The 17156-nt window shown below is 40.1% G+C and overlaps 1 protein-coding gene across 1 annotated transcript in view; it reads right to left on the bottom strand.

The window, feature by feature from the left end:
- LOC122401699 (adenylate cyclase type 6-like) overlaps nucleotides 1–17156 on the bottom strand; it is a 77856-nt gene that overhangs the window by 31499 nt on the left and 29201 nt on the right. Inside the window, exons 5-7 of the mRNA XM_043404006.1 lie at nucleotides 14173–14386; nucleotides 12428–12738; nucleotides 45–194 (exon numbers count right to left, since the gene is read on the bottom strand). Coding sequence (XP_043259941.1) covers nucleotides 45–194; nucleotides 12428–12738; nucleotides 14173–14386 — 675 coding nt within the window. The remainder of the gene's footprint in view (nucleotides 1–44; nucleotides 195–12427; nucleotides 12739–14172; nucleotides 14387–17156) is intronic.

Raw genomic sequence — 17156 nt, 5'->3', positions numbered from 1 at the left:
AAACGCGGTTGTTTCGCTAACCGGTTGTAATTTCAGAGACGTACCTGTTGCTGATTTTCTCGTTGCGTGGTCAGACGAGCCTCGACGCATTGTCTGGTCTCAAGGAACGCTTGCCTTTGTGCCAGCTCACGGGGATGATGTGTCAGCACACCCGCCATGTTGGTTCCACCCACTACAACGATGGAACTCAGCAACTGGAATGAAAAATCATCGTTAAATTTAGGGACGATTCGTCGGGCATAAAATGCAATTCATAAACACGCGTCCATATTTTAGAAATCTAAATCATTGGGCAGCCAATGTGGTACAAAAACGAATCAACATTTATTTATTCATTTTTGCTCAGATCACTTGGTTTTGATAAAAGGAGACTTCGTTAGGTTTGACTATGGCTACATTCGGGGCTACAGAGAAAATATTGACAATTTTTTTGAACGATGACACTTCGAAAAAAGTAACATTTTGAACGAGAAACGTTAGCCGTTTTATACGTGAAAGCTGCTGATTGTTTTCACAAGCGCCATGTTTGGAAATGGCAGCGTCAAGGGGAATTGCGTTGACGTTGAATTCTGTTGCTGGGAATGTTTAAATAAAATAAATATAACTCAAACGTTGCAGCAAGATCCTTCATAACATTACACGTTTTTCGAATTTCAATGTGAATACTCCCGATAACTTCGCAGGAAAACGCAATGAGAAGTAACCGAATTTTCTGAACCGTAAACTCCGAGAATTCCTTTCAATTATTAGTAAGTAACGACGAGAATCTCTTTGCATTTTACAAGAAGATCTTATCGAACGATCTCTTTTAATGGCGAAATGGGAGGAATTTTATTATAAAATTGCGTCTGGAAATTAATTTTAAATTTTAAACTGATTTGGAATATAAACGAATAAAATATGGGAGATTATAGAGAAGCAGAATGATCCGACTGAATTATCAACGGATCGGTGATGTTCTCGCAAAAATGAACCCTTTCAAAAAATGTTTAATTATACGTAGTTAAAAAATTTTCCAAAATTAATTCGTGTAACGTGGAATTTAAATTAGTCTGAACGAGGTCGTGTCTGGGCTCGTTTTAATTGGAAGTGCCTCGACGTTAAAATTTTCTGAAAATACGTAGGGTATTTGTTGAAATCGGATATATCTGTTGGTGGTAATTTAGACGTTAATTAGTGAAAACTATTTATTCTGTACCTGTGGAAAAAAAATGAAATAAAACGTTGACTGGGAAATATGGATGTCGGAATATTTCACCGAAGGAGCTAAATTTGGAGAGAATGTTGAATACGTAGAAAACTTCGTGAATTAAACGTAATTATTACTAAATTTCGGTACTTAAATTCAGCGGTGTATGCTGCTGCTGGCCGCTCTGTTCTGAACTAATCGGAATTTCCTTCCGGAAAAGTAGCCGGCCAGTCAAAGGACCGGGTTTATTGAGTTTAGGAAGTTAACAGAATGTCAGCAGGCGAGTGTACTAATTGCAAAGCCCGCTGTAATTAAACTGATACCGCCTAGGAACAGGAAACACTCGATAGATGTGTGACGTGGCTCTTTGATCTACCTTGAAGGTGATCTTGGGTGAAATCAAAGCCGACCACTCGCAGTTCTCTTGGTCCTTTTGGGATTTCCATCTTGATATTAATCGTACCAGCAGATCAAGAGGAATTCATTGAATATTCAGAATGGGATACATACGAATGTACGCAATCGTAATTCCTAACATCCACTGAATAATTCCCTTACTGGGATTTTGCTGGCGATTAAAATTTCATACACACATCTTATGACTATCATCGACACTGTGTCTTTTAACATTCAAATTGATACAGTTTTTTAATATAAAAAGGTTCTGGAGACTTTTCACTTCACTTTCTCACTTAATTCCCAAGCGAAAAAGGAACTTCGAGAAGATGGGGGATTGAAACTTCAAAATGACCCCAGGAAAATTGTTTCGCAAAGTTACAATAGTTCAAAGATCGACAGCGTTTATTCGACATTTTTAGGCCATTTTGAATCGCACGATTGGTTCATCGCCACTGTCTGCCAAAATGGAGTCTTCTGCTTTATCTTACGAACTTCGGTTAGGAATTCCCCAGCAATATTGCTCGACCGTTCGCAGCACTTTTCTCGATAGAGTTTTAAGACTCGTGGAACTGTTTAAACTTTTCGATTCGACGTTATTACGAGTCGAAGTGGTTCGGTTCGAACGCTTCAAAGAACTTTTCTATTCGCGTAACTTGTCCTGAACGATCTCTAGTTCAGCGAGTTCATTCCCAACCACCTGTAGGATCGCTCGAGTTCTTTACGTGTCTGACTGCTTTCGAGAGAAATGTATTTTTTTATCACAAAACCGCGTCGCACAAGTTTTTTCCAATCACCGTCAGCATTCGTGGTTCGAGCAATCCCTCTCCATCTTTTAAACATCTAATGCGTAAAACGTTTCGTAATATTTTAGTAACCTCCGATCAAAGCTTTTTCCAAGATCTACCATGTAATAACTGCCATTATTATTTTTGTCCTATCGAAACGATTCACTGGACGTAAATTAAAAAATTTGCACGTTTACGATTCGCAAAAGGAAACTCTTTTCGTATTAAAAACATTGTCGTTTTCCAGAAAGCTTTTTTAATTTTGTAACAGAACGAATTATATTTATTTCTAAAAATTGAAAAACGTCGTTGGTAATCTCGTCGACCACGATCTAAAAGTAATTGAAAAATTATTCATCTTCCGCGAAGAGAATAATCTTTCCTTCCCCGAGTTATAATTTCCCGGTGAATATAAAATTTGCGCGGCAGCGGTAATCCGAAAGAAAGTCTCGCGTATGAATATTTAAAACTCGTGGCAGGTGTTCGCGAATTATTCACGATTTCTACGAGAGATTATCTTTTACATAATGCACGACGGCCCTTAGCTACGACTCCATTTTCCCGACTGGTGGCCAAATTATAATTTGGCCCTGCCCAACTTCCATGGCGAACGAATTAATTATTGACACGTCTCGAAGCTCGTTGGGTTGCAGCGTTGGGGGAATTTATTTGCTAATAACGGATAACAATTTTTAATTTACGGAAGCATTAAGGAGAGTAAAATTGGAGGAGAGCTTGTTTAGCGAATTTATGGTTTAACTGAAGAATGTTTTGGCATCGTGATAGGCGAAATAACACGATTTCTTGCTCGAGTCTTCGTATCCTGTGCTCTCGATGCTCCTTTTTCCAAACAAATATCCGGTCATGTTCGACCAATGGAAACTCCTTGCTTGAAACGTCAATTGGATTTTCCGGTTCACCCGACACAGAATATTTCGATTTTTCTTTTCACCGACCGTATTTCACGAGACGACGATATTTTCAAGTTTTCCATATTGTCATATATGACTGCAGATTTATTGTATTCGACACAAGCGACGCGAAATTTATTGTCTAAACGGTCCTTTGTTTTCGTTTGCTTTTATTGTCATCTTCGAAACTTCAATATTCGGTGGAAAAACTTTATTTCGTTTTTCAATTCTGTGTAATTGTATTAATATCTGAATTTCGTTAACGTTAACACCGACTCCTCTTCGTAATATTCGCGCGTAATGTCTGAAATATGCCGTACTTCCTACGTGTTGAATTCCTGAAATGTTAAATCGAGAATATTTCATACATTTTTCACGTTACACTCGATATTCTCACCGTTAAATCGTTGAACACGTTACGTTTTATGAAATTTCCGAGAGATTTATATCACTAATTCGTCGATCTTCTATTGGTTTATGTTGATCGTTGAATTCTCGGACGGATTCGTTAAAACAATTAACACGTATGTAAATGAAAATATAAAATAAAAATCGCCCATAGTAAATATTTCGGCGTTATTGAGATTGATACTATTAAATTTATCGATAATAATAATTATTATGCTCAGCTTTCGTTTTACGAAGAAACTTTTCTATCTTAATAACACGTAAAAACAATATGTATTTAAAAAAATATAAGTTTTGCTCCATAATACCAGCAAGGAAAGAATAATAAATATTAATCTTATTTTTCATGTCAAGAAACCCTATCGAACAATCCAGAATTGTAGTCGACAAGTATAATCTGAAGAAAGAACCTCGAATCATTTGAGAAGGCTTTTCCACCCTGTCAGAAATGTCAGCTCATCTGCGGTAATTAACGAAAACGAGTAATTGGCCGGTAAGTCAACATCCTTTGCCTCGTTTTGCCGAAAGATTCTTCCTGCTTAAGCGCCTGGTTTTCGCACTTCCGCTATTCTTCCAGTCAAGAGCCTCGGTTTTAATTGAATCTCCTCGCGTTATCTTTGTTATCGCTGAATTTCGTTCGTCCGGAAATTTAAACCGCGATTATGAAACGGTTTGAATACAAAATTCGACGAACAAAGAAAAGGAATCAAGGAATCAATCAAGGAATTTTAAATATTTGAAGGATATCTAGGAGTAGATTTCGGGTTTATGCGGGTTTATAGAGCTTGGGTGACCCTTCACTGACCCCGGGTTAAGATTTAGCCCGAATCGATTCACAGTGCATTGATAAAGCTCGAAAAATATCGAGGCAACTGCGAAAGTTTCGTGGGAAGCGGCGCGGAATTCCGAGGATGCATTACGCCGAACGATTCATCGATTTTGCATTAAATCGATGATCGCACGTTCCACGGAAACATCGAGATGAAGGACGTATCGTTGCATAGCGCCGTAGGGACGGGTGCAGGATGATGGAAAAGTTAATCGAGTTTCATGAATCACTGTCAAACATTCTTCGTGCGTGTTCGCCTCCGCTCCCTGTCTTCAGACCCTGTTTCTGAAAATTTGTAAGCTCGATGGTAATCAATTTCGTTTCCTTGCTCGAAATTATGGAAATTGCTTCTAAAACCCCATATGGTCTTCGTGATCGAACAATTAAAAAAGAATAAAATATTTCTAATCGAAGTGTAATTTCTTCATTCAGTTAGTTAAATTAAATAGAATATTCTTTGTTTCGATTTTTACCGTGGACCAATACAAATCAATATCGTTTGTTTATTAATTAATTTCGTATTACAGCTTCCGTAGTTTTTCTTTTGCATCCAGATTACGTCGTTCTGCGTACTCCACTGATCCTAATTCATTTCGATTTTGTCTCGGAGATTTTCTCAGAATTTCTCGCAACAGTCGCAGTAAAATCTCCATGTGTGTGAAAGGGAGATTGTTGGCGCTTGTCGTGAACAGGATTTATGATATACGGTCGCGGGGCGTCTTTTACTTTTCAATAAAAGCGACGTTACGTTGGACTACGTTTCGTTCGCAAACGTAGGAAGCGGTGAGAATAAACGGTGATATATTATTTAGTAACTCGGATTTTCAGCTTTTCTTAATATCATTCTGACGTGTAGTGATTACTAGAATTTATCTTGGGTAAACTTAAATATTAAGTCGCTCTGCATTTTATTAACCCTCCGCGGACAAACTCCATCTTGCTTTCACACAATGAAAAATCATCAATAAATTGCAAACAATATGAGCATTTGAAAAAACTAGACCTTTTATAACCTCCCTCTTCATCCCTGATTAAGTTCGAACCATTGACCAACGAGTCAAAAACCGATATTCCGGTAACAGTTATGGCACCATTTCGGTTCTTCTTAACCACTTAGAGAATCGAAATCGATATCACGACAATTTTCACACCCTTGCGTGAAAGTTTGAAACTGTATTTCCGCTCACAGTTTGCAAAAAGCATTAACAGGGTGTAAATTTGCTTCCCTTCGACATTACCCCGCCCCATCGTCGATCCTGAGTAAACATCTTGGCTAGCAATTTTCGCTCGCAGAAATTACGCGTCTGTCGCGGAAACGGGGTCACGAATCTCGAAAGTTTATTCCTCGAATCGAAGATATTTTATATCCTGGTTCGGGCGTTCAATGGATCGCTCACAAAGGCCCATGAAATATTCAGACGGCGCGAAAAAATTCCATCGCGAGGTCGCCATTGGCGTCCTGGCGAGGTCGACGGGACGAAGACCAGGGTTGTTTTTCTTCCCGGGAGGATCCCGGATGTCTCGGGAAGCCGTCCAGTCGCGCGGTCAAGCGAACTCATCGCTCGTAATTGAATTCGTAACTTTCCCCGGGGCGCGACAGTTTCACGATTGCGGCGTATCCTTCCGTTTGCCTCGTCGATGGAGTTTCCTCGATACTTAGAGCCAACGTTTGTCTTTTTTCCCCGCCCCCGTTTCCCAACTACGATCCCCGGATCGATTGTGTTTCCGTTTGCCCTAACGAGATTGCACTTACCGCGAATTACACGGAACAGTCGTGCACCGAATGATTTCAAAAAAGCTTACTGAATTTTCTCGAATAAAAAAGAAATACGACGATCAAGTTATATTTTCACGGCTGCGCTGCTTTCTGTTTGCATCAGAGAAGAAGAACTGACAGAAAAAAGAATTGGTATGTCATTCTCTGATTGCCTTTAAAGTATTCAATGTTGCCCCACTGACCCAAAGGAAAGAGATTTGAACGATTGATGAGGCGTCACGTTTGGGATTTCGGGCGTGTAGCATTTTGGGGCTCTTGTTTTCGAATCCCCGGCGTTTCCTAAACGTCCGTTAGCGGAGTAATTTCGCAAATTGTTTAGGACTCCCATCCCCAGTTTCTATGTGGTTAAGTTGCCCGGTAAAGGAGGCATTTTCGCGGTTAAACCGCAGCCGCGATGCATATTGCGGTACGACGATGTTCCGAAGATCGATGGTCTAACGCGAACGATTAATCGTGCGTTTTGAAAATTTATGAAAGCGTTTCGCATGCCGATGTGTAACGTTGCTCGTAGATTTCGCAAAATTATGGGGAAATTCAAAGGCGAATAACTTGAAAGAAGTCTTCATTTCTGTTTTTTAATATTCGACTCGATTTAAAATCATCTTTGAAGGACTAAATTAATAAGAAATATAACATAAAAATTCTTTAGAATTAAAATATTATTTTTGTTATTCAATAAACGTGAGCACCGTAGTTTCTTCATCGATGGAATAACAGTTTCGTTTTAGAGGAGTCGTTCGTGTTTCCAGACAATGTGCTCTATCGACGCGTTTGGATGCGCGCGATTCAACAAAACTTTTTCTTTTCAAGCTGTTCGTCTCTTTTCCCAGACGGACTGCAATTTCGCAAATTGTCATGCTCTCCCGTCGAACAATTTCTTTTGCTACGATGTGCATCGGCGCGAGATCGATACAGGTATAGAAACGTTTTATACTTTATTATTGTCCTTTTAGCTTTCTGAACCGTGTCAAATGCTCGACTGGAGATTATTGCCGATGTAATGAATTTGTTTACGATAACGGCTCATACATTTTCCATCAATATTCTGTAAGTAATTTACATTCAGTTGTCGATCACAATTACGTTCTAATTATTCCGTGCTCGGTCGAAATGAATACAGGTCGTGATAAAATGAATTGAAATTCTTATACAGTTCTTATTTATTAATGCAATAAGTGTGTGCAGAAAGTGTGCTCATTAGCATGATTGGAAAATGTAGACGAGATCATTTAACTTAGTCTGTAACGCTGATTAAATTTTTGAACATGCTCCTGTTGAAGTTGTCGTCGCGTTGGTGATAGTTGAACGAAAGAAATGTAATTGTAAATAGTGTCCGGGGCTCTTGGTCTCCATTAATTTTCTCCCCTTTGTTCGGTTTGCTTATGCTAGTGCTTGGTCCGTTGGTAATTTTACAAATTGCTACGACACCCTTTTCCCTCCTCGGTCGATTAGCTTTCGTTCTCGATCGTTAAACCCGGAACCGTACTACGCCAATAAAGTTCGATTGTATCGGGACCAGGAAGTTTGCACAGAGTATACTGTCGATAAACACAAGGAAACATCGATCCCGCCATTGTGAATTCAACATAAACTTGTCACGCAGCGATCTCGATTTGTGTTAGAAGTCCTCGTTCCACAAGAAAATACATTTCATTGCTAACAAGAATTTTAAATAGTTTCGAGAGAAAGCGAGGGATGTTCTATCGAAATAAAATACCCCAATTCTATTTAGTACAATTTCTAATGAATGAATTGCAATGGGAATGGGAGGAGGAAGATGACCAGAGGCCTGAGGTCGGTTGGACCCATAGTGGTCACCGGACCCTCGACGGACCGCTGACGATTGTGGTGGGGGCTCGTCTGCGCACGACGGCCCAGAATGGTAGAACCGTTCTGCGCATTGGTCGTGGAGTGGGGATGGACCCGAGTCTCGAGAGAGCCTCAGTCTGTGCGCAGAAGGACATCGCGTCGCATATAGGTAAATCCCAGAGTACTCACAACGCGTTTGAGGTAGGTCAACTTGTGGTTTTTAATAGGCCCTTTCCCAGACCATTTTTAGCACTAAATCTACCACGACGTTCAAGAGTTATGATGTTTTAAAAATACACGTGAAACTTCAAGGTAACGTATCTTCGAGGAACACTCATTTTAAAGAGCTCTCCATCTTCTATCTGGTGAACATGCCAACTATTATTATTCATTCTGTCTTTTACATTTATTTTGAAATTCTTCGAAGAGTTCCTTCAGTTCATTCATTTTTCCTCAATAACAGTTCACATTAACAATTATCTGCATTCAAAAGACCTTTTTCATCTTGAAATATAATATCAAAGAATTTCTTTAGTTCGTATTCTGTGCCGTGTCATACTTTGCTTCGAGGCCACATTGCAAAGACAATTGCCGCGATATGCATTGGAAAGACGTTATAGTTATATTGAATCCAATTATTTTAAACGCTTCGTTTCTGAAATAATATACACGGTGTACCACCCCATTCGATTACCTTAGATATCTCCGTTCCTTTTCAATTAAATTTGCTGAATCCAATTTTACGATAAATACGTATTCCCTAAGTTAAGAGACTATTTATCGTATATGTTCACTTTTAGTTTGTATTTAAAAGAAGCTAGAACCAATATTTTAATTTAATTCATTTTCGTTGCGTCGTATCAGGGGCCAGAATCGATTGCTTAGATAAAAAGTACATATTTGCTATTGACCAACGGTATTAGGCGTCCCGTTTCTGTTTACCGAATATTGGGTGATTTTTGTACTAAGCTTTAGCATAGAAAAAAGAAGTATTAAGCGTTTACTGCGTAGAATAGAGTGTTCTGAGCGTTTTTGAGTTGGATTATAACGAATTCCTTTTGCACCGGAATATTCTCCGTCCTTGGTATACTACAGACAGCTTGTTAACATGCACATGGTGCCAGCGCTTTGACAGCTTCTATAAGCTCGTGGCAGCCGTCGAAATTGAACAGTCGCGCTCAAAGGTTGCCGGACATAACCCGGTAGACAGGAGCAACAGAGAAGACGTTGCTGCCTCTAATAGAGCTCCTCTACGTCACGTTCCAACCGCGATGTGATTGCATCCCGTGTTTTGCCTTTAGAATCTACGGTGTGAAACCTCGCCTATTGTATCGGGTAATTTGTCGGTTCATGAACAGTCACCAAGGAAAATTTCTCCGTGGGCTCTGTCAAACGTTCACTTCCCTTATCGCAAGGAGGCACACCTGTTCCCCTAGATATTTCAATAAAATTCCGTAGAACATTCCGATAGGCATTTTTATTTAACAAATAGGATTTACACCACGAAGATTTTGAGCACTAATTTTCTCTCAAGAAACTGCGTTGAGATCTAATCCCCCGTGATTTTCATTTTGAATAGTTAAATTTCATGCGAACGAGGCGAAGAGAGGGAGAGTAGTTTTAAGTAGATTTAAGGAACAAACTTAAACAATAACGCAAAATGCAATATCTCTTTATTGCAACCGTTCAGTATCGCGTGTCAGGTGTTTTCAATCGGAACAGAAATTATACATTGGCGTATCGATAAACGTCGAGGTTCCATCGGCTCGGATCCCGAGCTTTCAGTAAGATGAAGCTCAAATAAATTGCTGAGCAAAGAGCAAACCCGGAAATAGCTTGATGGATGAAGACACAAAGCTAGCAGGAAATCCAATAACAACGAACTGTTTCCGCGAGATTCGAGAGTCGACCGTGTCGGGTTTATGTTTTCCCGTCATCGATCTGTTTTCTTATCTCTTATCGGCGAACGCATATGTCCTCCGCGGTGTATCGGGCGGCTCTGGAGCTCCGGAACTACGTCTAGAATAATTCCACGCTGCGTGGGGAAATTCTTTCGACCGTCGACTCCCTGGAAAGGATCGGATTTCCTCGAAAATGGAGGGGACGATTAAAATTTTTAATTCAGTAAGCCTTCATTTTTAACTAGTTGTAATTTACCAAAAGCTACTGTTACTGGAATTGTCAATAGTAATCGAGAAGTTAATTTTTAATTGTGCATTTGGCCGCGCGCAACCTTTGAATAATTCACGAACTCCGCGGACAGTGAAAATTGAAATTTTCGCCCTTCGATGCTCGGGGATTGGTTGCTTGAAAAATGGAGGCTCGGAGGATGCGTAGCCGTCGAGGTTTCTCATTTGTTGTCCGGTAAAAGCGAAGCAATTTCGCCCTTTGATACGGTCGAACAAAGGTGAACCTTCCGGACAAAGGTTTGGGATTAATCGAACAAAACGCGATCAGTGGAGTTATGCAACTCGCGCTAATTAGACGTCAAAATCGATATTCGACAGTTTCGTATGGACAACACGTTGCCGGGAATTTGCATTTCGGCCGAAAACATTACGATGAATCCGACGTTTGCGTCGATATTTCACAAGAGAAGAGCTCCCGAGATCCCCGGTCGTTTCGCGATCAAACATTTCCAAACAGTCGACAGGTCTTTTACAATTCTGTTACGCGTTCGCTCGCTGGAAAATGCACCTGAATTTTTCATAAAATCTTCGCATTATTTATTTATTTGTTTACGGATTTGATCACCTTTTGATATTAAATGACATATCAGATACAATTCTACGTTGCTCAAGTGTGAGGAACCCTAATCTTGACAAAATTGAGTCACAGTGATGACAAGTAATCGGAATAGAACTGCCCAGCTTATGCGAGGGATTTATGGTGAATTCATTCTTTCATTGCAGTCTATGTAGTAGTAGGAGCTCCAAACAGGGGAACAATATTCAAGATTAGGAAATACTAAAGCGTTAAAGACAGTATTCAACAGGGTTCTTGAAATGTGTTGACATTGATACACACAAATATACATTCGTTAATAGAGTCGTTATTTCCCCCAAAAAATTATAATTTGTACAATTATAAAGTTAGAAAACGCTATAAAGGACACTGTGCGTTGTTTTTAGCGGCCAAAGTATCCAGCGAGCGCCATCGACGTTGTGCAGAGTCGGAAGTATCAACCCGTGAGGGTGAATGAACCCGCGAAATTCTGTTGTAGCCGTACGCGATTCACCTGGAGTCTATTATTAACCCGTGCCCCGTGTCGTGATAACGCGTGGCGCGTGTTCTCGATAAAACGGCGCCTTCGATTGCACCGTTTCAGTTAATAATCACGTCGTTACCGACACCACCGCACGCAGCGCCGGATCTCGTTCAGGCGTCATTGAAATTTCCGGGCGGAGGCGATAACCCAGCCAGCAGAACCCCGTTATTCAAATTTCCAGAAGCTCGGTATTCGTGTTACGTTGTCCGGGGGATCCCCGTACGTTGCACGCGATTTTTCGTAAACACGTTAAACCAGCGTGAGGCCTGCATTGTAATTAACGAGCCCAGGTGACCGGCCACCAGGTACCAATTTCGGTTCGTTATTTTTGGGACACACTTTCCGTTACATCAGAGGCTTCCACGAATTCAACAAATCCAGAATCAAAAGTATTTCTAAGTTTGTATAGTAGCCTCAGCCTAGTAATTCTGCTAAATATTCTATAATTCTTACGTTAGAGATTGATGGTAAAATACATAACAAAAATGTAATTTATTTGATACTGCCCATGATGTGAACATAGTTTGGAGTAAAAAAATAAAATTTAGGCTGCTTCAGGGGTGAATTCGAAATTTTTATTTGCAATTTGGAACTCGGTTTGTTCGGGATAAATTGAACGGTGTTAAATCTGGAGACTTTGCGGGTAGCACAACCGGGTCCACCCCATTCAATCAATCATTTCTGTCACGCCGCAACCAACCTCACTGTCCCATGGTTCCGTTACTTAAAATGCTTGCATTGGCCCCCTCTTCCATCACTCAAATTCCATATACAATTAACTTTGTCGCCTTTGACAGTTGACACTTTTTGAGGCAGTGGAATAATACATTATTTTATTAAGCTCTTGCAAATTTGATATAATTATTAAATAGAGGGAGATTCCAGGAAGCGTAATATGACGTTATTCTGTTTCTTTTTTTGTTTCGTGGTTTGCACGTTTATTATTGTTCTGAAAAACTGTCGAAGGCTTCTTTTGGTCTTCAAGATGGCGTTTGTACGCTCGAATCGTGCACGCGAAAGGGCAGTTTGCGAAGGTCCGTAATGGTACTCACGTGTTCCATCATGGCTGGATAATGGGATGGGTAGAGGGCGTACGCGCCGATCAGATGTGCCACGGAAAAGGCAATGCCAGCGATGCAGGCGTGTCGTAGCCTAATCGGTAGTAGAGCGTAGGCCATATAAATGAAGAAACAAACTGCCCAGGCCGCGGCCAAAGGGCCTCCGCTTCGATGTTCTTTGGAACCAAGGGCCAGGTGGATGTTGAGCGCCACTTGGAGGGCCAACAAAGTCACTAAAACGATCCCACTGACTCCGGCCAGCCAAATTTCGTTCATTCCTGGCCTGGATATCGCCGCCACCAAAGCTGAAAGTGCAAAGAACGTAAAGAATTTATAATTCATTGGTGCAAGAACAAATTAAAATCATTTTAAAAATGATTTGAAAACAGTTTTCTTTAATAATATCGGTCAGCATTTTAATATTGATAAATGAACCTTTGACAGTGATCGTGTCCCTATAGAAATTTCGATCACTGTACTAATCGTACAGATGTTGAACGGAGAAACGACGTTAACTGGGCAGAAAATAGACAACGTTTCGCGAAAGGTTTGTTGGTCCCTTTCTTCTGTAAATTGATTAAACTGTAATCCTTATTTTCTCTCGATTTACTCCTTCCTTTATAATCCAACTGTCCCGACAATCTGTTTACTGCAAAATGGAATATCGAGGTCCGTATTTATTCCCTCTCTTACCGGAAAAATTTCTGCCCCCCGGATAACTCGTAGTTGAAAGAAAGTGATTGAATGCTCTTTGAATGGATAAGAGATTAAATATCCGAGACGTTCGAAGAACATTTAATTAAATGTTTAATGCTGAAAGCTTCGAAGTTTGTCAAGTCTGATAAAACCAACTTAAGTTGTAGCTTCCATCTACTATACGAAGTGTGACGAGTGGCTTTGTCGGTGAAAAGTTATGTAAACTACGTACGCGTTACCGTCTTATTGTATCTCGTCGAATTCAGATAAGAGTCAATTTCTGTCAGTCTATTTCACCTTTCGTGCCACGAGAAAATAGTCTCGAGGCTTTGTCGACTCTAATACATAACACGACACAGAAAAGACGCTCGTTCAAGGTTTTCACCATTCGAATTCAAAACTAGCAGTCTGTCGACTAAAAATACGATTCTTAATCTCAACAATTAATTATAATCGAATTTTTCCGTATGTTTTTTATGTAAAAAGAGAAAGTAAAATAAAAAAAATGTTGAGTTTCTAGACATTGAGTTTGTACGCATAGATTGGACGTCTGACCGTGCTTAGTCTAATACTACTTGTCGGAGGATCGGCCAGCGTTGAGTTCCTCTACTGTCACTTTCAAATAGGAACTTACTTGTTATTATTATTCGATTAATAATTTTATAAAATACACGAACACTTTATTATTTGATTAATATTAAGTAATATTGAGGTATATAGTGCTAATAAAATAGTAGTGCCTCGTGAGAATTATTTTAATACACCAAGTGAAAACTAGATGTTCCAAGAACACAGTGCTCCATAACAGAAGTTTAAAATAAGAATTTCCGAAGATATTTCGAATGGAGTACGCGTATAAGCATTGTTTTGTTAAACTTTCGTATTGTGTTTCGACGATCAGTCTAGTCGGTAATATTTTATAAAGTTTGTAAATAAAAGAACGAATAGCTGTAATCGGGCTTTATGAAGACTGATTAAGACCTATCGAATAACATGGAGATCCATTGTGCTTGGAAACTTTGAAAACTTTGATTCACGCTTACCAGCGTAGACTGCTATACAGAGAAGCAGCGTGACAGCCAAAGACAGATTCTCAGGCCTCTCGAGCATGACTAGAAACTGTTCATTGTCCTCCAGGATTAGTCTGGAAATTAACAGGAGGCCCAGAGCGATTGCCAAGCCAGCTAGCAGTCCAAGCACGTGCGTCATGTTGCTCTGATTCATTCTCAGGAAATATCTTTGATACAGCATCTCCACCTGAAAGAAGTCGACTATCGTTTCTTATTTGTCCACTCGTTTATTTTCCTATCATTTTTCTGTACAGACTATTAAAATTTTGCGTGGGTGTTCGGGTTGTCGTAGCTGAAATAAATTTGTTTACCCTCGTATTCTGCTACGTAGTTAATATTTTCGCATATTGAATATTCTATATAGAAAATCTCAAACCCACAGGCTCCCAATTTTGCATTAATAATATTAATGGTACGTCTATCCAGTATTTCTTCTTTTACTAAATTTCTCTATGGCCACCGGTGTTAATTTCAACTTTCTATTGAAATTGCTTTCTAACATTAACGGTATTACCAATTTCGAGACTTCGTGGAACGCGTATTAGTCAAACCGTAACGTTATGTTTATTGCAATTTGCCCTGTTTGATTCAACAGAGACTCGTTGGAACTGCTTCGATACGGTTAACAAAGACATGGACGCCCATTGAACGTTCCTCGCGCGAACTTGTCGGAAATGTATCGCCGCGTTTCCTGCGAACACAGCGAAAGGGTTCCCGATAACTTAAAACGTATAGAAATTTGTACCCAAAGCTGGAAGTTTCATTACAAGCAGAATTATTGATAACGTCTCGAAAGCGTGTGCATTCGTTTGGCTGGAAATGGTTCAGAGACTGAATCTGGTGGAATGTCAGCCGGAATTGCACGACCTAAATGAGACATTATATAGGGTGGGGCACGGTAAAGTGTACTCCCATTATTCCCGTTCCATTGTTCTTCCGTACTGGACCCATAAACATCTCCCTTATCGTGGATTACGGCACGTTGGGTAGCTTTTTAAAAAAAGAACCGTGCAAATAAAATACGTAGAATATGAGCACACGAACGCACCCAGAAATGTTACGGAGTCTGTAGATTCAAAAATATGTTTAATTTTTTAATTTCTACCGATTTTCAAAATAATCAGCCTTCCTCGTTTTTCTTTCGATTGAAATAGGCTTTTGCAGTCTTATTTTTTCTTGTATAAAGTTAAATATACCATCAAAATATCTAAATACAATTTTGTTTTAACTTTGTCTTGCTTTCGTCACAGAACCAATGGGATGCAGAAATGGTTATAATAATATAATCTTTTTTTCATTGATATCCTAGTCTAAATCGTTCTGCACTCTGTATGTTTAAATATCTGTTCGTCAAACACACCGTCGCGTAGGAAGGTTAATTTGGTCGGTGGCCATCCGTGGCAAACAGGATTCCGACCACTGATACCGGAAATGACGGAGGCGTTGCACGGTTCACCTTGTATATTACATTAAACGGAGACATTGCACGTATCCCGGTGTCGACAGATTGCAGTTCACGCGAAATACGGGTATGCAACGTTTCCGCGCGGAAAGTAGGCGCGCTGATGCTGAAAGGTGAAACGAGATCGTCGAGTGAGAGACGGTGCACGCTCGAGTAAATAAATTAATTAAAATTAATTATATACCGGTTCAGTTCGCTTCTGTTCGCCGTTATCCCGTTAATTTCTTTACGATCGCAGCTAACCGTGACATTTAAACGTTTTTAAACGATCGAAACTAAGTAACACCGTGCTTTCTTATTAATATTTCCCGTGAGAAAAAATCGCTGGAAAATTTCAGTCGTTTGAGAGCCGTGCGACGTTTTCACGATTTTTCGACGTTCGAACGGTGTTCGTCGATTACCGCCACACCCTTTGCGATTCAAATATTTTTCTTCGAGGCCGCCTCTGCGACCTGGAATATCATACTTTCGCGTTCGATAACGGCTGCTCCGTCGACTACGTTTCAAACGAGATCACGTAGTTGATTTTCATCGTGGCGACAATCTCTGACGCGATCAAAATGGAAGATTACAACGTAGCAATTTACGTAATGTCGATGGAACGGGCTGTAGTATATTCTCAGATATGCCAACGCGTGGGAATGAAGCCACGTTCGCTTAAACGGGATTTGCATTGTGTTATTCGATGTGAATCGCGAGTAGGGGGTTCAAGATCAACGATACGGTTGTCTATTATGAATGACGCTCTGCGATTGCAACGATTTAAATTTACGTTCCTGTCTGCCTTTCTCTATGAACTCGAATATCAGTAATTTTCTCTCGTCGAGTTCTGGTTCCACACCAGTAATTCAATCTCTGTCCAGCTGTCTTTACTTTTAATTAGTCTGTTTTTCATCGTTCAAAGCGTTCTCGACGAGATTAAATGGATTCACCGCGAATTTTTCGATACGGGACAGTTAACGCGGCTCGTTTCAACCGCAGATTTACGGAAACGTTTGCTGGACACCGCAGATACGTGGTCGAATCCGGCGAAGAAAGATGAATGACCGGAACTTCGAGTTCGAAACAGTTGGTAACTGGTTTGCGCCGTAGTTCGTCGGATTTCCGATGGATACTAACTTGTTGCACAACTGTATTTTCCTGTTTAACCGAATGGAACTAGGATCACGCTCGTCATGGCCGTCAGGATGTTTGTTGGATCAGTTTTCAACCGTTGCTCTCCACGCAAATGTTCTAACGGACGTGTAATAAGGTAGTTTCCAAACACGTCCAATTCTCCTTTCACACGAGCTTAGAAAAATCTCTACAATTTTACGAATCACCGTGCATCTGATAACTTAATGTAGGAGATTTGTATTGAATATTTGTGCCACGCTGTAGTTTTGTTCAATGTTAATTTATGTGCAAAAGGGTTGAAAGTGTTTTGTTGAAGAAAGAACGGGTTACTAGGGGCAGCGAGACAACAGGGAGTGAGAAACGACGGACGTGATTTTAA

The sequence above is a fragment of the Colletes gigas genome, unplaced genomic scaffold (assembly GCF_013123115.1).
Source record: "Colletes gigas isolate AHSC1104 unplaced genomic scaffold, ASM1312311v1 Colletes_gigas_Sc00027, whole genome shotgun sequence".
NCBI classification, from domain to species: Eukaryota; Metazoa; Arthropoda; class Insecta; order Hymenoptera; family Colletidae; genus Colletes; species Colletes gigas.
The sequence above is the reverse complement of the archived record's forward strand: the minus strand, read 5'-3'. Positions and strand labels throughout refer to the sequence as shown.